The sequence below is a fragment of the Lagopus leucura genome, unplaced genomic scaffold, assembly GCF_019238085.1.
Source record: "Lagopus leucura isolate 7727_CA_CO unplaced genomic scaffold, USGS_WTPT01 Super-Scaffold_100001, whole genome shotgun sequence".
NCBI lineage: Eukaryota > Metazoa > Chordata > Aves > Galliformes > Phasianidae > Lagopus > Lagopus leucura.
In genome coordinates, this window is record NW_024962262.1 from 71343211 (window position 1) to 71368435 (window position 25225).

The following is a 25225-nucleotide window of genomic DNA, read 5'->3' on the forward strand; positions in this document are numbered from 1 at the left end:
AAGATTTTTTCATTTCCTAGCCTGAGTGTTTTCCATTCAATTTGAGAGAAGCATTTTTTCCTCTTTTTTTCTGAAAACAGTTTTCAGTAGCTTACACAGATAGCTAATTAGAAAAATAAATGTGTACATGTAGTGCAGCGCCAGATACAGGTCAGAGCTGCTGAGGGCAAGTCTAGGGATAGGAGGCTGCTGACACATCATATGACTAGGTATGCCTGGGTCTCATCAGGCAGTGCTAATTGCACAGCACCAGAGCTTGTTTGCTCTCCACTTCATTAAATTCACAGCTCTACTGTGTGTAGCCATTAAAGTGTTCAAATACATATTATTTATACAGTGAATAATCATTTGGCATGATTTACATCTTCAAAACTGAGCTAACATTTACATTAATACATGATTTGGCAGTTTTCACTGGCTGCAGCCAAGGTAGTTATTAAAGAATCATAGAATGGTTGAGGTTGGAAGGAGCCTCAAAGCCCACGCACCCCATGAGCAGGGCTGCCCCCCCCAAGCTCAGACTGCCAGGGCCCCATCCAACCTGGCTTTGAGCACCTCCAGGGATGGGGCACCACAGCTTCTCTGGGCAGCTGTGCCAGAGCTTCACTGCCCTCTGGATGAAGAATTTTCCCAACACCTAACCTAAATCTCTCCACTTTTAGTATAAAGCCATTTCCCCTTATAAAGCCATTTCCCTTTTAACTATTGCTATCTGCCTGCGTAAAAAACTGGTCTCCATTCTGATTGTAAGCTCCCCTCAAGCAGTGGAAAGCCACAATGTGGTCTTCTCCAGGCTGCACAAGCCCAGCTGCCTCAGCCTTTCTACGTAGGAGAGATGCTCCAGCCCTCTGATCATTATTGTAGCCTCCTCTGGACCCATTCCAACAGCTCCAGTCCTCCTTGTGCTGGGGACCCCAGGGCTGGACTCAATACTCCATATGAGGCCTCATGAGGGCAGAGCAGAGGGGGACAATGACCTCCCTCTCCCTGCTGGCCACCCCTCTTCTGATGCAGGATGCCACTGTTGGCCTTCCAGGCTGCAAGCACACAAAGTTTCATGTATGCAGGCTGGGAACGGTGCTTCACAGAAGTTTAACCAGCAGTGGCAGTGTTACTTTGGGTCCCTCTAAAATTCATTGAGGCTTCCCTCCCTAGTGATGTGAACACACCTTCAAACCCTCTCCCCCAGCATGCAGGCTAATACAGGGTGTCCACATTGGTCCACAGGATCATGGTTATCAAAGTGACACACCCCACTGGGCTGCCCTTAACACAGCTTTTCTCTCCAGTTCCAGGCCCTCCTGCTGGCGTTAAAGCAGCTGCATCTTCAGCCTCCACCGTCTTCGTGTCCTGGCTCCCTCCCCTCAAGCTCAACGGCATCATCCGGAAATACACCGTGTTCTGCTCACACCCCTACCCCACGGTGAGTCCCACAGCACAACCATAAAAGGGCTATACTGACCTGCAGAACTAAAAACGTGTTGGCTCAGTGCTGCTCTTAATTTATTTTGTTTCCTTCAACAAAGATTAAAAGGGGATTCTGGGGCTAAGGGAGTGATTGAGGGCTGGTGATGTTTTTTCCCACATACTGACCTTCGGCAGCACACAAAATATAGTGCAGAACAGTGACTGAGAAAATGTTTCAAACCTATGATCAGCCCTATTACAGCTGGAAATGCGTATTTATTTACCTAATTGCCTAATCTGAGTTGTGTTTTCATGTTACTTCCCTTTTTGGCTTGTGTATTCTTGTGTGAAAGAGCATAATGGCTTGTGAACAACATATTTGCTTGTGAGTGAGCTGATTTGTGCCCAGGAGTATTTGCTTATTCTGGGTTTACATGCTATTACTTTCTGAGAATGCAGTGAGAAAAACTGAATTATTATCAGGTATTTTTTTCTCTCTACGAGTCACAAAAGAACCCAGTTATCTTTAAGTAAAGGGAAGAATTGTTCCTTTTAACTAGCAAGTGAACTAATTTTGCAGTTACTTGAGGAGAGATGGGACAAAACTACGTGTCCACTGATGACTAAGATAGAACTTTCACATCCTGCTGTGAGCGGGTCTTATTAGCCACTTCGGAACCTAAGGGCTGGAGACTGTCGCTTCATTCATGCTTTAGGACTGCTGGTTCCTAACTCTTAATTTAATAATTGTAGCCATGCAAACAGATATCTCTTGACTATGCACTTTAAGCGTAAAGTGGCCATGAATTTTTCCATCATGCTGGGGTCTGATCAGAGCAGGGAGCAAGCACTTCTCAGGGGATGGAATGAACACCAGGTGGTGCTGCTGGCTTTGCTAGCCGCTTACAAGACAACGCTGCAGTGTTTCTTCCCGAGGCTTCTTTGCTAGCAGTATTTTTTTGTATGTTTACATCATCAGGAAAATAAGCATCCACTGCTACACGTTTTTTATCCAGTTTTGTGCTGTCTTCTACGGAATTACCTTTTCGTGATTGTTTATTTTATGAGTAATTTTAGAGTACCTCAGAACAAAATAATTTTACGAATGATGACAAGAATACTTCCTTTTTTTTTTTTTTGCTGGTCTTAGCTTTTACTGAATTTTGCTTTTATTTTTGTGATATTGATTATAGGTGATGAAGGCATCAGGGTATACTGTAGTTCACAATAGAAGTGATAGTCGGTTTTCATTAATTACTGATAGGTAAATATAATTATCCTATTGCTATCTCTGAGCATAAAGGGTTGTATGTGCATGTGTATGTGCATACAATTATATATCTATGGGGACAGTCCTCTGTTTCACTTAGTACTGTTTTGCAGATCAATATAAATGGTGGCTCATCTTCTGTATCAGTTCTGTGTTTTGAGCAAGGCAATGATTGTATGCTGTTTGTTTCTGAAGCCAGGTTGAACATCTCTAAATAAGTGCAAGACTGCAGAACACATTTAATATAAAACACGACAGCTTCATTTCTAACAAAGTGCTTGGCTATCTTACACCTAATAAATGATTGCTATTTTTTTAATTATTATTTAAAACTAGCTTTGCAGTGAAACAAGCCTGCTGCAGGGGTGTTTAAATGCTAGCACTCCTTGGCTGGTGTGGTCTGTATATACCAAGGAAGATCGAATATGATTCATTGTTGACGGAGACAAGTAGTTGACAGAGAAAACAGTCTTACATAAAGTTGTGGAGGGGAATAAATAGAAAACCTCTTTCTTTATCAGTTCTTCTGCCACCATAAGGTGTAAGTGCTGTAGTGGATGTATGAAGCTATTTTTCCTTAAAAGAATTCTTCAGTCAAAACCCTTGTTGCAAAATAATTTTGCTAAATATCTGCCATTTAAAGAGAAAGGCAAACAGTTTTTAAGCAGAAGTGAAGTAAAAGAGAAACGGCAACAGCAAAGGGAAGTTAGCAGAGTGCATTTTATGAACAGTTTGTGGATACTGAGATTTCAATACAGTACACTTCAGACAAAGTTTTTAGACTAACAGAATGGTTGAAGTTCCTTTACATAATGCTGCTTTGATATTTAAGTCACCAAAAGGAAAGTTAACCAAAAGTTTACTGTGTTGGTCATACTGTACACGTTTTTACTACAAAGCACTACCTTCATAGGATGCTGAGTTACTCATAGATGAAGATTTGCAGACTCTTGCACAGTTCAGTTTGGTTTGTAAGAGCAGAAGCTGCTAAAACTGATGCCTCTGCACAGAAGGATGCAGACATTTTCTGTTTAATTATTTTGAATCCCAATTACTGTATTTGCCTGGGAGGGTTCAAACAGCAAATATGACTAATGTGTGAAAATTAGAAATTATTCTCTGCTGCAATCTACTCTTTAGGCAAGATAAAGGGCAAACGAGGATCCAATGTCATACTGTTTAATTATGTTGTCTATATTATTGTAGAACTATATCATGCAGAACTTTTTTATTTTGGAAATATATAAAAATACAAATATATGAGCACTTACACATTCGTTTACAAGTTGACAGCTAGCCCTAAGTGCTAATTGAGTTAGATTTCTATTTCAAGCCCTGGCCTGAACAGAGTGACTTAATAGGTTTCTCATCCTTCAAATTTAACAAAACATACCAGAATTTAGGTTAAAAATGTTATCCTCTGTGCCAACTCTTAGCGCACTTTCCTGCAGTACTTTTAACTCACTTCTTCCAAAGTCTATGTTCAGCTCCTCTCAGGAGCTGTCTTCTCATGGTACCATGTTGGCCACATTCCCTGCAGTTGTGCTTGTCCTGGGTGTCCCCATATCACTGTGATCAGGCCTGATATAGTACACTATATGAGGAGAAATTAGTGGAATTAGATTAAATAAAATTTAGAAGACAGAAAAGTTTTAGAGAAGATTGCTGTGACACAAAGCATCCAATGGCTTGCTGGCCTGGAAACTGCATGTTAGTAGAACTGCACTACAGAAGAGTAATAAATGGAGACTTTTTCTCTCCCAGTGATTTTCTTTTTCAGGGTGCTGTCTTCCATTCATATTAAGATACAGAGTAAGATGACCTCGCAGTCGCTGTCTGATTTCCTGATAGTAAAAGCTAAAGGCAGAGCTTGTTTAGACAACCATGCACAGAAACTGTTTAGATATGAAAGACATACAATCTACCGATGGCTTAAAATGCCATAGGAGTTTTATTGGAGTCTTTCTTGCTGTATGAGAAAACGTCTTGGTGATGTTTTAATGCGTTTTTTGTTCTCAGAACTGCACATTGCCTATGTCAGCATTTGGTTTCAGTTGCTTTGTTATATGTATTTTCTATGGAACTGGATAGCCATTTTTAAATTTTCGTAGAATAGTAGAATAATTTTGACTGGAAGATACTACTGTGGTTCACCTATTCCAACTCTCTTCTCAAAGCAAGTTTAATCACATCAGGCTGCTCAGAGGCCTTACTCATGTTGAAATTGCTTCAAGAACGGCTTGGCTCTAGCATCTAATCAGGTCCATGTAGAGAGCAATAAAGTCTCTCCCTGATCTTTCTCTTCTTAAGGCTGACAGACCCAGCTGGCACAGCTTGTCACTGTATTTCTTTACTGTGCTCAAGACTCCTGACTATTCTGTGACAACCCTGTTTTGTGCTTTCTCCATTATGTTCGTGTATTTTTTTTTCCTGGAGACCCAAAACAGGGCGCAGTACTTAGATGCAGTCTCAAAAGTGTAAAGTATAGAGTGGAGGGGAAGGATCACTGACCTGAATCAACTTACCTATACTCTTATAAAAGCAGAGCTGCTAACAGCAGACCACCTTTTATGCAGAGCTTTTCCTTTTCTAACCCTATCCCTACAAACTTAGACAGTGTTTATCTTCCTCCCAAGTAGCCTGCCCCAGCATTCACCTTCTTGCTCATTTTTGTGTTTGAGCTCAATGTGATTGTGTGGCCTTCTGCCAATCTTACTTGACTTCTCATACTTCGCAAAAGACCATTCTTGCATTCTGAGTAGGTTGTATGTGGAGATTAGCCAGATGTCCTGAGTCCCTTTATTCTCGAGGACAGCGTCCCATGGATCATTCCTCTCAGAATCTTAAAATCTAGCCTCTTGATTGCCTCAGGCAAAGTGATTGTAGATCTTCACATCTTCAGTCAGTTCTTCCTTATCTGTGGGCAACAAGTTTCGTAAAGTATCTCCACCAGTCAGCTTGCAAATCATCTTCAAAAGAAAAGGTCTTCAGTACTCTCCAGAAATCTTTGGTTATTTGCTTCTAATTGTATTGCCCATCGAGCAGGCGATTGTCCCCCACTCCTATTCCCTTATGAGGTTCCCATCTGGAATACTGCACCCAGGTCTGGAGCCCCCAGCACAAGTAGGATGCAGAGCTGTTGAGATGGTTTCTCTTCATTTTAAAAGATTTGAATAAAGCTCATGTAAAGCAGTGCAAAAATAATTATAAGCAGGAAATGATCTGTTACTCCATAAAATCTTTGGTAGTTAAATGTATGCTGGAAGTCTCTAAGAGAGAGGGAAAGGTTACTCTCAGAAGAGGGCTAAGCAGATAAAGTTACTTTGAATTGAAGTTTATTTAGAGTTAGAATCTGTGAGGTTGAATTTAAAATGCATGTTCATTGATTTATATTCTACCAATAGTATTTATCACCGTGCCTGTAGAGTACTTTTCACAGCATGAATATATTTATGCTTATTAATTCTTGTTCTTTATATAGCATAGAGCTATTCTATATTTTGTGGAGTTATTTTGAAAAATCTACTTGGAATAGTATTTAAAATATGTCCTTTTTAATATACCACATGTACTGTTTACAGCTTTTTCATAGTTATTTCACAGATTTGTTACCACTTCCCAAATATAGCACATTCATTCTTTTAACTGCTTTGCCAACTTCACATTTTATGCCATGGAGCAGAACTCAAGAGAGACATGGCTGAGTATAAATTAATTCTGCTGCTGTGCTGCTTGATGCAATTTTTTAAAGGTCTCCTTGCAAATCCCTACTAAAACAAATTTGATATTGATCTTTTTCATAAAACTCTGGTTTGGTCTCACTACCTAGGCTCACTTACACGTATATCAATATAGTCCAACAGTTAAGCCTTGGCATCAGTTGCAACTTATTTCAGCAGGTGTGGATTCATCATATTCCCTTCTGTATTGTACAACAGACAAAGGACCTGTGACCAAAAGGCACAACACAATTGGTGATTTGATTGAAATGCTCTGGACAAACTTAGTGACCATCAAAAGAAGCAGTAACACACAGCTAGCAGCCCAGCAGTCAGTCTCCTGCCCTTACTGTGGTCACCTGCCTGTGACAACACATCCTCCTTCCCTGATCATGACCTGGGGGAGGCAGATGGACTCATGGGCTCCTGTGGGTTGCTGCAAAGGGACAAGCATGTGATGTACCTCTGTTGTTCCTAAGCAATAGAACTCCTGATATGAGCTACCTGAAGGTCTGGGCGGTGGGCTGTCTTAAGGGCCTAGCTCCTTTGCTGTTACCAAAATCTCTGTCCTGCATTTTCCAACATTTCAGTTCAGAATTTAAGAAAAGAAACAAAAATACTTACACGGAAGCTGTATTCTGTTTTGCACACAGCTTTTGTTAACAACAGTTAGTTTCAGTAACACTGAGTGAGGAACAGATGTCATGTTTCATGTTTCAATACATGAGCCAAATAGCAAGAACCAAGGAGAAACTATTACATGGCCTAAATGGTGTCCAGTCTAACTGAAATTGTGGACTTGGCTGTTGCTGGCAGCTCTGACAATCTGTCCATCTGTGAAAGGAAGCAAGGCAAAAGTCAGCAAATTTGTTGCCATAACCCCAAGAAAAAAGTCTGGATGCAGATTTTCACATTTTTAGGGAGTTCATCAAGGGCATACTCACAAGTCTCCTTTGTTCAGAGACACAGAACCTGAATCTTTATATATACAGTAATGTATGGATTTTATATTGAACCAATTCACCTCTAGTTAGAAACCGTTTGTTTTGACCCCCTTTACTAGATAACTTGTCAAACAAAGAGACTCTAAAACATTGTTTCCAGAAGCAGTGAACGTATGAGGTAGAGCAGGGTGGTCAGTTCCATGATACTGTTGTGCAAGATAGAGGTCTCTGTATTTTGACCTTGAAGAACTAAAAATTTAATTACAGCAGTGATTCCATTACCAGAGGTCAGGTTGAAAAGCAGTGTGGACCCCTGGCGTTAAGGCGCTCAAAACACTTCCTGGCTCTCTCCCATTTGGCAATGAAGATAAGTCTATAGAGAGCATGTTTCTTGAAATAAAACTGATCAGGCAATTGCAGTTTCAGAGACAGATAAAGATAGAAATAAAACTGATCACTGCACTATGAGAGGTAATGAAATCAGTTTTTCCATACTGAAGGCAAGAAAGAGCAGAGCAGATATCTTTCAAATCCAATTAATTCAGTGATTTTGTTAGTAATCCAGATAATGAAATGTTGAGTGTTCCTATAAAATTTGCAGAACTTTAAAGACTGGGAGGGATTTCAGGTACACAAAAGGCAGGTGTAGATTCAAAATATCTTGATGAATAGGAAAATTGGTCTGGGGAGAAAAAAAACAGCAGATAAAATATAGTGTAGGTAGTAGTACAAATAAGTGAGTGCTATGAATAACCAAATAAAATGATCGTGGGCAGAAATCAATTTGTTAGATTCTTCACAAGAGGATTTGAGGTAATTTCATATCACAGAATGAACTTTAGCTAGCATTGATTCTGTGATTCTGTAATTATATTCCTGTTGTGAAAAGCCAAATGCCATACTCTGGGATTGTTGAGTATGCTATTTGAGAAGGCTGTGGACCAATGGTAGACAGTACAAATCATAATGACATGTTATTAGCAAAAAATTTGATTTCTTGGAAATGTTTAAAAACATTGGTGTTATTAAGCCATGAAAAGATAAGTATACTGGTGAGGAAAGCAGTGACAAAGATTTGTGCAGATTAAAGACTGATGGAAGGATGAAGGTTATAAACTATTTTGTGTTCCTAATACACTGGAAAAGACAGAGGCTTATACTGCAGCAGAAAACTCAAACTAGGTTTTAAGAAAGCTTTCTAATAAGTTAAGGACTAGGACAGCTCATGCAGTTTAGGGAGTTGCAAAGTCTTCACTTGTTGTAGGTCTTCATAATCAGGTTGAACAAATACTTGTCTAAAACTGCTCAGGTGTAGTAAAATTTGGCTTAGAGAAGGAGCATAGACTTGGGTGAAATCTGAAGGTCCTTCCAGGCATGATTCTATATTCATATTTTACACCCAAATTTATAGAGAAAGCACACAGGTCATTCTAGGTAGTAGAAATACGTGTTCTTAATTTTCATGATGAGGCTGCTTATGTGCTCTCTTGCTACACAAATCAAATTACAAATCTGCTTTTCTTGCTTTTCACTCTCGTCTGCTAAGTCTCCACATGGCTTTCACAGATCACTTCCAAGTTTCCTCACAACTTGGAAAGAGCAGAGATCTTAAGTGCACCTATCTTGCATCAGAAGTTGCACAGACATAGTTGTAGACAAGATACAGCCTTTCTTTGCCTGAAAAACCTTTCAGTGCACAGTAAATTTTGCCTGCTACCTTTATTCCTTCATGTCTCTCTTGAGTTCTGCTCTGTGGCATAAAACATAAAGCTGGCAAAGGAAAATCCCTCTTTTCTTGAAAACTGTTGAAAAATGTACTTTTCTAGCACGCTGTTTTGAAGATTTTCCAGCCTGGGATAAAAAGTACAGACAAAAAGTCTGATTTTAGGCACATTGCTTATTTATTTGCTTTCTAAAGGAGTAAGAAATGCCAGGAGATGGCATACTGTTTCAAAGCATGCAAAGCATTGAACAGGAATACCAGTGATATTGCATCAGAATGAAACAGTGCTACCTGCAGTGTCTGTTTCTCAGAAGCGCTTACTGTTTCCTGGTCTGAGAAACAGATTTACTGCAATCTGATAAAGGACTTTGATTTCATTCTATTTTGCATAGCCTTTGCTGCGCTTTTAGAGTTTGTGCCTTCTTGGTGCTTCTTAGACAATGAACTGAAGCCATAGGAAAAGAAAAATCGCCCTCCTATAAATTAAATTTTAAAAAAGCAGCTGAAAAAAATCCCTTGAGCAAGCATGTTATTGCTTTTGGAATAATGCAGCAGTAAATGCTAGACACTGGCACATACAAAGGTCAATATATGACAAGGTGACATTCCTTTAAAAAATTTCTTACTTCAACTGTTTAATCTTCTCTTTGCTGACAAAGCTCCAATTTTTTTTTATTTTTTTTTTTCTTTTTGTGTAATGAAAGTCTCTGGCATGCTAATCTAATTGAAATGACAGGCAAAAGTTAAAAGTATAATTGATTTTTTTTGTCACCGGAGCATCTCCAAGTACTTAACCAGGAATGTTAGCTGAGGAAACAGAAGGTGTATGTTAATCAATTAGAAACCAAAATCTTTTGCGTTAGCAGTTTGTTTTAAGAAAATAAGAATTACTTATTCAGTGAAAATTTATTTTCTAGATTCAATTAATAAATTAGTTCCATGTATAATTGAATTCATATTTGAAAGAGCTGCAGTTGCAAATGTATGAATGATGCTGAGTTTGTGGAGGAGAAAGAAAGGAATTGAAGACAAGGTATTAAAAAATGCAATAGAGAAGCTAATTCTATGATTCTTCTGCTTTTGGAGCTCCAGGGAAAGTGAACTCCTCTGCTTTGAGACAATTCTACCTTTTCTCCTAGCTATCCACATTATAAGCACATTGGTTGTTTTTTCAGTTACTTCAAGTTCTCAGAGCAGAGCTTAGTCACAGTGCTATAGTTTCAAGGTTTTCCTTTTCCACTTACCATCTCTCATTATTCCTTACCTAAAATCTCAAACCACTCTGCTCCAAGCTGTATTTAGCAACTGTATACCAGGTACATGTATGATGTCCTAGCTTCTACCATGACAGAGAAGAGCTTGACAGTGAGGCATTTCAAGCAGAAAATCTGCAGTATTAGTACTGGCTTGCTAAGTCAACAATATGCCTTTCATAAATCATGGGTGTCAAGGAAAAGACAATGTAAATTTAACTGAACTGATGCTCATTGTAATGAAATTTTGGCAATAAGGAGGTCTTTAGTGGTTTGCTGTTCCTAACTGCTGTATTCATGTTTCATCTTACTAGTGTTTTAGGAGTAGCTTTTGCTCAATGACTGCATTCATGAGTGGACTTAGCCTAGTGTGTTTGACTTTCAAATTAATCCTAGGAAATGCTGCCTCATGAATATTAAAACTCAGCCTCCTGTGCCATGATCAATACATTAACTTTTATGTATGACCTCATGAAGATCCAAGTTGCCAAGCCACAGGCATTTGTCCAATATTCTCATGTAAATGTCAAGACAGATGATTTTCAAAACCTGCTGTAATATTTCACATAATAATAGAAGTGTCTGCCTGCACTGACCTCTTCATATCAGAAGTGGAAACCCAGGCAAATGCTTACTAAATGGAACAAACTGACTTGGCATTTTGACAGGAGAAATCAGATTGGGTAGAAAGTATGGTGAGGTCCTTATTTGGACTTCTGTTGAAGATAGGTAACTGTGAGTCTGAGCAAACCAATTTCCCCAGATAAGTTAGCTTCTGTGGAAGAAACATATTGTGTTCTTGCAGAAACAGAGGTACACATTTGTGTGAAAGCCAGGATGTTAAGTATTTTAACAGTCAGTCACATTATCTCTATGGAGTGTTTTTCATCTTACTTTAGTTGTGTTCAACACAGACAGCTGTCCCCAGGCTAGCTATGTTTACACTTCTAGAGTTGATGGGGAAAAAAAGGTGTGTCTAGGTCATGATTCATCCCACTGCAATGTGTCCCAAATAAGCTAGAAGAACTCTGACTTAGAAGTACATGTTCTTTTGCATGGTCTCTGAAGGGAGATTTAGGCTAGCATAAATCACTACAGATTTCAAAAGGAAATCAGATGAATTCCACCCTCCCCTGGCCTAAGGAGATGCCAGCTCAAGAACACGATGACCCCTTCATTAGCTGAAACTGGCAACAATTTCACACTGGAGAGGTGTTTGACAATATCTCGGAAAAATATTTTATTTCTTTAGAATTCACTTTGAAGGACTATGTATTCCAGTGCTTTCAGGTCAAACTACTTTTTGAAATGCTAATCAGCTGAAATTAGCCTTTACCACCAGCAGATATTTGTATATCAAAGACATTCTGTGCACACCTTCTGTCAGTCTGAATCAAGTTTAGATTACGCCAATGCATTATTTCTAATGCAGATTCCTAGTGAAAATTTTCTTTTCCTTGTCATTAACACTCTAATTATTTTTAGCCTGGTGTTGTATAGCTATTGTCATGGCATAGGAAAGTGAATCTTTTTTCACTTAATCTTCTGATGGCTAGTAACCACTCTGTTTTCACAAACAAGAATCACAAAACCCATGTCAGAAATAAAAATGGCTGGAGTGATGCAATGCTGCTCAGGGTAGATAAAGTTACCTTTCTTTTCTACTAAAGAAGTAGAGTAACCTGTGGAGCATAGGTTGAGGTGCACAAACTCTATATCCCATTGAGAAATCTATAAAAATCCCAACCTAAATAACAGTAATTTGAAAATACAATATAGGCCCAAATTCCCTGAATATAAATTTTTTGCAACGACTTATTGTGTCTTCCCTGTTTATTGCCATCTGCCATCTGCTTCAAGCAATTGATAGTCATTCCAATTACCACAAAGTAACAGGATTTGTAGCACTCAGCTCAGCGGACTTTCACAAAATATTGTTTATTTTAGTTTGGAAACATTTATCTCTTCCATCACAGGTAATCAGCGAGTTTGAAGCCTCTCCCGACTCATTTTCCTACAGAATCCCCAACCTGAGTCGGAATCGCCAGTACAGCGTCTGGGTGGTAGCAGTGACAGCTGCAGGAAGAGGCAACAGCAGCGAGATTATCACTGTAGAGCCACTAGCAAAAGGTATGATGACAGTGCTTTTTAAACCAATCCGGAACTTCCCAATGCTAATTACTGCTATATTGGCACGTGGCTTCTTTATGTCTCATTGCTTACTAAAGAGTGGGATTTGTGAGGAGTAACTTCAGGTTTTTTGCAGTTTTTTCCAAAAGTTAGGTGATAACTCTCAGCTAATTACCCAAGGTTTTGCTGTAGTCAGCAGAGAGAAGAAGAATGATGTGCTCCTCTAGGGAGTAATTTATCCCACCTACCTTAGAAGGAAATAAATTGCTTTTTGAAGCAATGCTTTTATACTTTTGTTGAGTACAGAGAGTTTGAAGAGTTTTCTCTCCACTTTCAGAATGTGTCTCTTTTTTTTTTGTCACACAAGGTAACCTCCTTATAATCCTTCTCCTTACTAATCTCTTGTGTACTGTACAGATACTATCTTCTGTATCAAGTGGCCTAATTAACATACCTAAATTCTAAACAATTGTTCTCAACTTGCATTAGCTTTGATTTTTGCTGCTTCTATTTCAGATTTAAAGAGGGGATAACATGCCTCAATTATTGCATTTTTTTTCCAGCTGTATTAGTTGTTCTAAAAAAAGATATTACATGGACTCATGTAGTCTGCCTTACCTGTACTGTGAGGCATGATCCATGCAACACTCAAGCACCTTAGCTTAGAAATAGAAACCTAAATTTTTACATAGCAAGGTGAGAAGAGTCAGATCAACAGTCAGTCTCCACCTGGGATCTTCAGACTGGTCTTCTATTTTTTTCCCATTCAAATTAATAATTTGACAGTATCTACCAGTATCAACAGTGTAGTGCACAGATCTGTAGCGCTTCAAAAGTATATGCATCAATTTTAGAGTTTTGCAAGACTGCTAATGTTTCGGTCATATAGCTAATGATGTAATAATGTAAAATAAGATGTCTAGTGCTTTATGCCACCAACATGAAAGTAGTTTCTGCCTGGAAAAGAATGTACTGTTACCATAGGGAAAATTGCTGTTTCTACCCACTCAAGTGGTAGTTAACCAATTTGATGATGGCAAATTAACTATCAGAACTATTGTCATGAATGCCAGTAATAGTGGTTGGACGGTATTATTTTAACTCATGAAATAGTATTGAGTACACAGAAGTCACAAACAGAGTTCCTCAGACTTGTGATGGGAACTCACATGTCCTCTGCCAATTCTCTAGGCCAAAGTTTTTATTATATTGGATGGACGTTTTTCTCAACTGTAGTAACTACAGAGTTTCTACTGTAGAAAACAATGAAAGGTTAATCAGTGGTAATGTGGGGAGTGTCTATCAGGGTAGACAGGTAAGATTTGGAACAAACAGGTAAATGTTTGCTCCCTAGGCCATTGCTGACAGGTTATTTTTGTCAGCTGCAAACTCACTTCTACTTCCTGCTTCTTTTGACATCCAACAGTTTTTGTATCTTCTTTCAGAAAATCTTTTCTGAGAAGAAGCTATGCAGTGTTAAGGGTCCTGTTGCATGGCTGAAGGCTGTGAAAAGTCCAGGAGATCTGAAAAAATATGGAGGTTTTCCTTGTAACACAATTGCATACAGCATATTGAACACTTGTGAGACCGCAGCTGAAATCTTAAGTGGTGGAACATAAAGAACATCAGATGAACACCTCAGAGAAATGGGGCAAAGGTTTCAACATGTTCCTTCTTTGAGGTCATCTGTTACTAGGCAGTAATGAATGTGTAATGCTGAATAAAAAGTCAACAAAAATAGAAGTAAAGCATTAAAGCCTGAATAAGAGCAAAGCCGATTAACTAATACCGTGCAATACTAATATAATAGGGGCACAGACAAACCTGGAACTTTTCAAGGAACTCTGCATATAATGCACTGCAAGTTTTGTATTTCGATTTCTATTTAAAAGAGGAGGAGGCATTCAGACAAGATAAATGCAAAACACTGCAGATTTTGTAGGTACCAATATGAGCTGATCTGGTTATGATGAAATGTAGCATGTGACAGTTCTTGGTTTGCTAAAAATAGACGCACTACAAACTGATCTGCATGTACCTAACCTAATCAGGCAGTTATAGCCTGATTTTGCTAAAAGGAGTGCAAAGGGTTGCTATACAGCATGAACATCTGACAGGTCGTTATTGTGAAGTTGTTAGCTTTGTTTTTTCCCAGCTTATTTCACATTAACCATCCAAGTAATTATACCATCATGACAGCTCATGAGAGTTTACCTGGAATTGAATTATGTCAGCTTAATTATAACCCCCTTTAAGAGCCCCTCTGAGAACAATGAGAAAGTCTTGTTAGGGGATTGATGTGAAATGGCTAGTCCAATTTAAGTGAAAGTTTAATTCATGTCAACAGTTCTTCCTTTTATGTCTCCATATCTCAGAACAGATTGTTATTCTCTGTAATTAACTGACAAAAGTAAGCACAACCAACCCCAACAAACGAAAAGTGACCATAGAGATGAAAATTCAGTCTCCTAAACTGACCATGTCCCATGACCATGTCCCTCCAAATTATTCTTCCTTCCTGACTTGCAAGTTGCATTTTTAGTCCATTAAATGTATCTGTAAGAAGGAAAACCTTGCAAGTGCCTTGTTCCTCTTGTTTCCTGACCACATCTGATGGAGAGTGGCATTTGCCAGCAACATGATAATAACAGAACCAGACCTATGGCAATCTGAACCTTTGGGGAGAACTCTGTCTTCAGTGTTGAATTTCATCTGTTCTTGCAGGCTGAGTATTAGCACTGAACAGACTTACCTCCTAGTCTGTGTTGCATTCTGTATTCAATATTTTTAAAGTACATCTGGGGCTGACATAGAATCACAGAACCACGGAATCATGAAGGTTGGAAAAGACAACTAAGCTTATTTAGTCCAACCATTAACTCATAACAGAATCACTGAATCACAGAATCACCTCAATGCCCACTAACATCGTCATAGAGCCATAGAATAATTGAGTTTGGAAAAGACCTGTAAGATCATCGAGTTCAACCCCAACCCACCCCCACCATGCCCACTGCCCATGTCCCTCAGTGCCACATCCACACGGTTCTTGAACACTTCTGGGGACGGTGACTGCACCACCTCCCTGGGCAGCCTATGCCACTGCATCACCACTCTTTCTAAAGAGAATTTTTTCTAATATACAACCAGAAATGATACTACATACACGTTATCACTCTGTTTCTTTAAAGATTCGGCATACTGGAGCATGCAGTATATTCTTCTGTGAGAAAGTAAAAGAAATTCCTGACCCATGCATTCGCTGACTGCTCTTTTATTTGGATGAAGCTGAGCCACAGTGACCTTCCATAACTCGTTTCCCCATGCAGTTTACCTTTAAAATTGTGTTTTGTTCTCCAGAGAAAAAAATAAAATGTAATAAAATAAAGAACACTAGGGCCTCTTGCAAAAAAATTCTGTCTGTTTCTTTTTCCATGACGATAAATGTAGGTAATTGGACTCATAATTTAAACAAATAAACACAGAGAAAACCTCATTAGCATGAAAGAGTGCAGTGTTCAGTGAAGGTATGTCTTTATCTTCAATTAATGACTGGCTAATTTGCAATAAATAGGAACAGACATGGTCCTAATCCAGTGCCATGCCATCTACTGTGATGCTGGTAGGCATTTGAGTTTCTTTGTTAAAAAATGAGACAAGTCCAGCAGCTGAATTGCCTGCACGCTGTGTAAAGCTCTCTTAGCTCAAAACGGAAAGGTCTGTGAGAGTCAAGGTATTTTAACCTTATGAATACCTCTTAGCATTTCAAACCTACTGCTGCCAGATGAACTTCACTAGACATGTATGTTGTTTCTAGTTCTGTGTTTTTGTGAACCTGTTAGCAGTCTCAGAACATTATTAGAAGTTAAGCTATAAGGAAAATTGGAGTTAATTTTCATGCTGTTTTGCCACCTCATTAAAAGTACTCAGTGTATGAAAGAAATGGATAATACATAAGAAGCTGTGGATACTTTCACATAAATAGTCCTGTGTGCTTTTGAGTTATGGTCTGTGATCCTACTGCCGAGCTGTGCTGTGAAGTTTGTGTTGCTTGTTCACATCACAGTACAATGAAACACACAAGACACAAAAAGCCGGAACTACAACATAAATGGGAGATGTGGTACAAAACCTATGATTTTATTAAGTGTTCACTGTTAAGATAACTTAAAAATAAATGAATATCACCGCAAGTTTGGTAATAATGTGTCAAACCATGCTGAAGGCTTCAGCAGGATTTCTGTGTTATAAATGCTTTGTCCTAAAGTAACTGGCAGCAGTTGGAAATAAGAGTATATTTTAAGAAACACTAGAGAGGTGGGAAAGACAGGGAGAAAAGGATTAATTGTTCATTTTAAATGAGAGTTCAGATTTCATGGTGCAGAGAGAATGTTTGCATGGAACAGGAATTCGAGTTTCTGACCACCATTTTTCTGAAAGCTGCTAGAAACAGTCCAGATGCTTATAGATGTATTTTGTAGACAGTCATAGCTGACAGCGTCTTCTGCTGCTTTTTAAAGATGACAGGAGTACTACTAGACATCTCCTGCAATACAAACCTGGATCAATCAAGACAAACAAGTATTCTAGCACTAATTTCAGCATTTCTCAATGTATCTGCAGTCTCCGGGTGGACTGAGCATTTTTTAGTTTCAATAACTAGTTAATTAGCCCATGGCTTGTGGCAGTATAGGCCTTCTTTTCTAAAAGAAAAAGCCTAAGGAGGCCACAGGGGAAAACATGTCTGTACCATCAGACTTAATGACTATCTACAACCTTAGCATTACTTTGGTGTGCTTCCACCTCATGGCAACAACTCCTTCCTGCAGAGGTCAACCACAAGCTGCCAGGAGGGAGCCAGGGCTGTTCAGCTGCTGTTTTGACAGGCGTGAGCATGTCAGTGTTTGGGAAAGTGTCATTGTGCCATTATATATCTTGGACTTCATTATCTTAAATCTTTAAAAGAGCTGCTTCTTACTGTTTCCGTTGTGACCAGAGAAAAATCTCATGGAAAATTGAAGAGAACATAGGCAAAATCATCCGAATTGGTCATATAAATCATTTTTCATGAATGAAATTTTTCATTATGAAATCACTGAGTATCTCAAATCCCACTGCATACCACTGAAGTAATTTCCTTTCACTCTTCAAGGCCTGTTCTTTTATGCATGATTTTTAAACATATATATATATAATTAGTAGAGGATAACAATCCACTGAGATCAAATGTCCCAATTTTATTTGATCGTGGCTCTTATTTTCATGTTTTTCTAATTGGTGCAAAATGGATTATGAAATGCAAGTTCTGATCAATGTGCATGATTGAAGTAGATCAGGATTTCATTTATGCATGTTCAGTATATGTCTTTAAATGTATATTTCAAGACCAAAAAGCAATTTATTTCTATCAAGAGTCATTCTAAAGTAATAAAGCACACTGAAACTAACACAACTCTAGCATTTCTGTATATTATGCAGAAGTGACATATTGATGATATATTTAGTTAAATATAGCATGAATAGAACTGACTTAAGAGTCTGTTCACGTTTATGGACTTTAGATAGACTTGTTGCAGTGTACTAATATGTTACTACAGTAAAGTTTATTTTGCTTAATTTCATAGCTCTTGTAACAAGCCTACCCTCTTAAAGTTCATGAGAAAATTTTATCCTTAAAAAAAATAGCTTTGAATTCTCTAGCCCAAGGGAAACGCGTTAAAATAGAATTTTCACTAGGATTTGTTATTTAAAAAGAAATTGAGTGTTCACAATAAATAGAAAGGAAGAAGTACTTCCAGGCACTTCAGTAGAATCTCTGCTTTCTCAGAAAGCAAAGGAGATAACTTTCTACGTGTTGACATGTTGACATGTGTTGAACTCCTTCAGTCTGAAGGTCTTAAGCTAAAAATACACAATTAGCTCCACATTTTTCCATGAGTTCTTCTACAGAACATTTTCTTAGGAGAAGCTACTCTTACTTCTGCATTTGAAGTCAATGTTCTTTCATAGCATAGCCTCTACTGAGATGCCTGACAGATAATATACATAAATGTTAATTTGGGGTTCTCTTTTAAGTCCACTATAAACTTACTAGACTCCAATTTCTGTTTGTTTGTTTGTTTGCTTTTAAAACAACAACAGAGAGTATGGTTGTTGATATTGTTCTGAAATCATTTCTACACACTTGAATGATTTTTTTAAAGCCATCTGAAGCTTCTCTATGCATTCAATCTGGTATTTTGCAGCAATATATAAGCTGTTCTGCAGTCAGTTACGTTCACTTCTCGTAATTCCTATCTGCAAGAATGGTTCCAATTTGTCATTGCAAAAAAGGCTGAGCACTCCTTGCTGGCTCCACTCCCTGACCAAAGTGATGGCAATGAGCCATCTTACCTTTAACTGACCTGGAAAAAAACACCAGTGCAATCTGAATCCTTTCTATAGAATCACATTTATACCACCCCACTGAATAGTGTGATTGCCATGCTCTCCCAGTTTATAGCTGGAAAGTGAAATTATCTGTACTTTTAGTCTCAGATGTTTACCAACACCACCCTGTGCCCAGGCATAATATGTACTAGACTGTAAGATTACATAAATCACCTCACCTAGGATGGTGTATTGGTGTAAGTACCAATTTGGCCTGGAAACAGCAGAGTGCACTGCTGGAGAGCCTCACAATACTCCATGATTTATGTAGAGTTAAGAGAAGTATGCTTACAGTAGGTAACCAGAATCACCAAAATAAGCCAGGAAAGATAACAAGAAAATTGAGATCACAAGAACTCCTTAGAAATTACCTGTTTTAAGTGAAAAACAAGTTAAAACAAGTTAAAACAAAGATAATTCCTGAGCCAATGAAAGCACAGATTAGAAATTAAGGACTAATCCCAATAACCTAAACCTGGCTGAAAAACTGAGACTACCTGCGTTTTTATCCTCAAGTGCATAAGCATTAGTTTTCTAGTAGTTTAAGTGACATCAAGACTTATTATAACAAAAGTTATGTATTACTCATTTAACTTTTGTAAGATATCTGTCTATTGTGGACACTTTTTCTGGAAGTTTCTGGAGAGAAGTATGTCTTTCATATAATTTTCATCCATAACAATGACAATGAAACACGTAAGGATGATGGTTTTACTCTTTTCACTCCGCCAGGATTCTTTCACTCTTCATCTCTCTGCTAGTTGTTTGTCTTTTTACTTGTTCTGGGATAGCTGATATGAGTTAAATGGAGTTAGGTTCCTAAAAACTTTGCTTTGAAAGAGATTGGTTTGTTTTCCAGTGTTTAGTTCTGGATATTTGTTTCCCTTCAAAAGCTGTATCTCATTTCAGTCTTTCTCGCTCTCTCGTACTCAGCTCCTGCCAGGATTTTGACGTTCAGTGGCACAGTGACGACTCCCTGGATGAAGGATATTGTCCTCCCTTGCAAAGCTGTTGGAGACCCAGCTCCAACAGTCAAATGGATGAAGGATAGGTAACCAGCAACTAAATGTATAGCTCAAGTAAATCCCATTTCCTTAAAATCCAGATGATGGTGAAGATGGTGATCTTCAATGACTGCATTAGGAAGAAAAAGGGTCATTTGTGGGTACCACATGAGAGCAGCAGAGGAAGAATTTAAAAATTCCATGAACTAGAGCTAATTGCCTGTGGTAATTAGAAAGCATCAAAAAGGAAGAAAAGTAAATATCCAAAATGTTAAATTGCAGAGACCTTTCTGTCTGAACTTCGGGGCCACAGAATTAATCTGAAAAAGCAAAATGTTTGATGTATTTAAATAACCTTTTGGAGTGCAGTCTGTAAGCATGTGTCTTGCATATACCTCGTTTCCCCTTAGTCTGTTTTGATCTGTAGTTTCACAGTCTGATAGAGTCACACATGGAAAAAGACATGGACACTATTATTTTCATCTAAGCACTGTGTAAGCAGTGATAATGTAGTGCTATGAGGCTGTTGATTGATACATGTAATTATTATTTTGTAAGGATAGACTTTGTAGGAAGGAACTTTTATTCTTGCGTTCTTATGAAAGAGTTGATAGTTAAGGAGTGATTTCTCAGTTTCACTCAAGCTTGGGCCAGGATATGTGTGTTCTTCAAATGGCAGATGTTTCCCTGCAAAAAATATTTCTTTACTGTCTTTAATACAGAGCACCGCTTCCCCACCCCCACACTCCATTTTCTTTCTTTCCATTCTTAGCTTAAAAAAAACATCCAATTCTGAGTATCTTTGATTGTAACTTCTTTAATGTATGCACTTTGCTTCCTGTGAGGTAGTAACGGGACACCCAGTCTAGTGATGATTGATGGGCGAAGAAGCATCTTTAGCAACGGCAGTTTTGTCATTCGGACTGTGAAAGCAGAAGACTCTGGATACTACAGCTGCGTGGCCAGTAACAACTGGGGATCAGATGAAATAATTTTGAACTTGCAGGTACAAGGTAAGAATTCATGTCAGAATTATTATACAGCTATTAATTGTTATGTGATGGTAGTGCATTGATATGCGTGTTTTGTAATACTAATACATTAGTATTTAATGTGCATTAATAAAAATGTTGTCCTTCCAAATTAATTAATTATATGATATACATATTCTACAATTATGAATTATGTTATATAGTATTTTGCAGATCATTCTGACTCAGCTACCAGCATTTTCTGCTATGGTAGATGTTTTGCTTTGGATGAAACAATTAACACACTTGCAGTTAAATCTGCCTGCAAGCTTCTGTCAGATTGACAATTGAGTGTTTGCATTCAGTTATTTTCTCATTCTTCACAAGAATTGCCTTATGCTTTATTCCTATGAAAAGTACATGTGTTCATTTAAATACTGTAAATTTCAGAAAGAGCTGAAGGCCTTTTCTTTAGCTTCTAAGAAGCTATCAACAGAAATTTGCTCTGTACTGATACCTTGGCCAAAAAACTTCATTACTCTTGAGCAGAGTTTTATTGATGGAGAATGTGAGGAACTATTTAAAATGAAATGTCAGCATAAGGTCAACTAGCATGTAATGCCAACTGTTCTATATGCCTGCTGAAATATATATAGTGTAACTATTAAAATATATTAAAGTAGTTCAGTTAGAAGGGACATTCGGAGATTATATAGTCCAACTACCTGAGCTCTTCAGGGCTAACCAAAAATTAAAGCATATTAATGAGGTTATTATTCAATTGCCTCTTGAACACTGACAAGCTTGAGCCATCAGCCTTCTCTCTAGGAAGCCTATTCAGATGTTTGACCACCCTCACAGTACAGAAATTTTTCCTAAAGAATTTTTTCCTAACAGTGTTGGCATGTATAAAAGTAATGACAATACAGGAGTACACATTGACAGTAATATCAAATAGAGCACGTATATTCATATATCAAGAATTCACTGCTAAGGATATTTTTTTCCTCACTTAAACCAAAGCAAAATTTGAAGAAATGCTCAGATGCTTAGTGTGCTTTAATTGACTGCAACTGTCATACTACAGGTACAGGTACAACCACTAAGCTGGGAATTTTGGCTATACTGCAGCCAGTTACTCTAGTCTAAGCTTCTAGTGCAGATATATGGGAAGAGAGAAAGATTCTCTCAGCCACAGTGCAACTCTCTGCATAAACATGTCCACTAAGCCATGAAACAAATGCCATAGTATATATTAACTTACCTACAATCCAAGAGAGGCTGAAGATGTTCTTTTGCGATGTTTGAAAGATGACAGGGAATGGAAATGGAAAGCTTAAATTTATATTTCACTAACTATTTTTGAAATTGCATATCCTTGCTTTTATTGAACTGCAGTAACTAAAAGCAAATCAATATTACTTCCCAGAAGGGCAGAACAGAATGGCATTTAATATGTGAGACCACCATCTTTCATAGATAGAGTGAAGCTATGATGAAAGTTTTTACAATAAATCTTCCACAATGTAATGTGTGCAGTCCCTCTCCCTGGAATAAGCCAAGTCAGTCAGAATAATGGAACAAATCTATCTAATGTAGGGAATTTTCCTTTAGAATATGAATTGTCCTTTTTGTTTCCGTCAGCATTATTTAAGCCTGTAAGGGCAGTAAAATGCAACTTCTTTTTAAGCTAGGCAATAGCTGTAAACCAACAGCCTCCAATTGATGTCAGCACTCATTGTTTTGCAATTTTATTACTTGACAAGGCACTGAAGTGAGAGTGTTTCTTGGAGTTTTACTTTGCTGGTCGAGGTAGAGGCAAAGTAAGGAATGTCCTCTGGGAGCAGACTGCTAGACATGACAGAGGCATCACACATTTGTGACATCCAGTCTGCCTTGCTCATTGGACAGTGGCTGGCAAGCAGGAACCATGGCAGTGAAACTGCCTTGACAAAACCGGTCACCATCATCAACACCCCTTTCCCACTCTTGCAGTGACAGTGATCGTAAACTTGTTTGGTGTCTCTTCTTCTGTGCTTTCCATCTCAACTAAACCATGTCTCGTAGCTCCTCATCCAGACGCCTCTTGAACACTGACAGGGACGGCGACTCCACCACCTCCCTGGGCAGCCATTCCAGTGCCTGACCACTCTCTGAGAGAAAAAATTTTTCCTCATGTCTAACCTAAACCTCCTCTGATACAACTTGCAGCCATTTGCCCGGGTTCTGTTCATTGCCTGGGAGAAGAGGCCAAACCCCTCTTCACCAGAACCTCCTTTCAGGAAGTTGTACAATGCAATGAGGTCTCCCCTGAGCCTCCTCTTCTCCAGACTGAACAATCCCAGCTCCTTCAGCCGCTCCTCATAAGACTTGTGCTCCAGACCCCTCACCAGTTTTGTTGCCCTTCTCTGGACACGCTCCAGGACCTCAATGTCTTTCTTGTAGTGAGGGGCCCAAAACTGAACACAGTACTCGAGGTGCGGCCTCACCAGTGCTGAGTACAGAGATGGATGATGGATGACCTTTCTGCTCCTGCTGGCCACACTATTTCTAATGCAGGCCAGGATGCTGTTGGCTGTCTTGGCCACCTGGGCACACTGTTGGCTCATGTTCAGCCGAGCATCAACCAACACCCCCAGGTCCCTTTCTTCTTCACACTCATCCAACCACTCATCCCCAAGCCTACAGCGCTGCATGGAGTTGTTGCGGCCAAAATGCAGGACCCGGCACTTGGCCTTGTTGAACCTCATCCCATCACCTCAGCCCAGTGATCCAGCTTATCTAGATCCCTTTGAAGGGCTCTCTACCCTCAGGCAGATCAACAGCACCTCCCAGCTTGGTGTCATCTGCTATCTTACTGAAGGTACACTCAATCCTCTCATCTAGGTCATCAATAAAGGTATTAAACAATGCCAACCCCTGGGGGACACCACTTGTAACGGGTCGCCAGCCGGACTTCACTCCATTCACCACTGCCCACTGGGCACAGCCCTCTAGCCAGTTCCTTACCCAAAGAAGGGTATACCTGTCCAGGCCAGGGGCAGCCAGTTTCCCCAGGAGAACACAGTGAGAGTCCGTGTCAAAGGCTTTGCTGAAGTCTAGGTAGATTACATCAACACCTTTCCCTCGTCTACCAGTCTGGTCACCCAGTCATAGAAGGAGATGAGGTTGGTCAAGTACGACCTGTCTTTCATGAACCCATGCTGGCTGGGCCTGATCCCCTGGACACCACGCACGTGCTGTGTGATCTCACCCAAGATGATTTGCTCCATTACTTTCTCTGGTACCGAGGTCAGGCTGACAGGCCTGTAGTTCCCTGGATCCTCCTTACAGTCCTTCTTGTAGATGGGAGTCACATCAGCAAGCCTCCAACCTTCTGGGACTTCTCCAGATAACCAGGAGCACTGATAGATGGCTGAGAGCGGCTCGGCAATCACCCCCGCCAGCTCCCTCAGCACCCAAGGGTGTAGGCTGTCCGGTCCTATGGACTTGTGACAGTCCACATGAAGGAGGATCTCTCTGACTGTCTCCACCTGAATCGCTGTGGGTATATTCTGAGCAGCATCGCAGACTTCCAGGAATACCTAAATGATTCAGGCAGAAGACAAGAGTGAGCTTTCCAGGTTGTAACTGGGACATTAGTAAACACCTTTTACATGACAGACTCATGATGGCTTTGTAAGACTGAAAAGAAAGCTTGCTTCATTGTTTTCTGTCCTGGAGTGTTGAGCTCTGGAAACCCACCCACTTATCTTGATGGTCAATTGGATAATCAATCAGAGGTCTTTTAGGGTAAGCCTAAACTGTCTAATTTCCCTGATCCAGTCTCTGTCCCAACATACAATTTCACTTCTCCCTAGACTTTGTGCCTTGCTGGGATACAGCATGGCTCTTTATTTGAACTTTCACATTGAGTTCTACTCTGTGCTGAGGATGGAAGGTAATATCTGTCTTACTGCTGCGCCTTGTCAGCATCTGGTTCTGAGAACCACGAGGATCTTAGTTGACACACTGCCACAATGTTTATGAGGAGCAACAGAACTGAAATGTTTCCAGATTTGTTCAGCTTCACATCTACACCTGCAAAAACTCGTTAGGCAATTTTTCTTTTGCCCATAATTGCTTGCAAAGCCAATCATGAATGTGGTACAATTTGTGAGTGGACACCTATTTCCTACCGCTAAGAATTCAGCTTCTCCATAAAACAGATATGAGTAATAATGGGGAAAAAAATGGTTGGGTAGTTCATAGCACTTAAAAGGATGTTTGGTAAGCCAGGTAAGTAGGAGAAAATCGAGAGTTAAGAACTGAAAGACAAAACTGTGTAGAATTTTAAATACAAAAAATGAGAACTTGTCTGCTCTGTCTTAACCAA

General features: G+C 39.2%; 1 protein-coding gene across 1 annotated transcript in view; it reads left to right on the forward strand.

Moving 5' to 3' along the window:
- DSCAM (DS cell adhesion molecule) overlaps positions 1–25225 on the forward strand; it is a 370474-nt gene that overhangs the window by 297030 nt on the left and 48219 nt on the right. Inside the window, exons 18-21 of the mRNA XM_042867346.1 lie at positions 1290–1423; positions 12293–12446; positions 19809–19926; positions 20729–20892. Of these exons, the coding sequence (XP_042723280.1) occupies positions 1290–1423; positions 12293–12446; positions 19809–19926; positions 20729–20892 (570 nt within the window). The remainder of the gene's footprint in view (positions 1–1289; positions 1424–12292; positions 12447–19808; positions 19927–20728; positions 20893–25225) is intronic.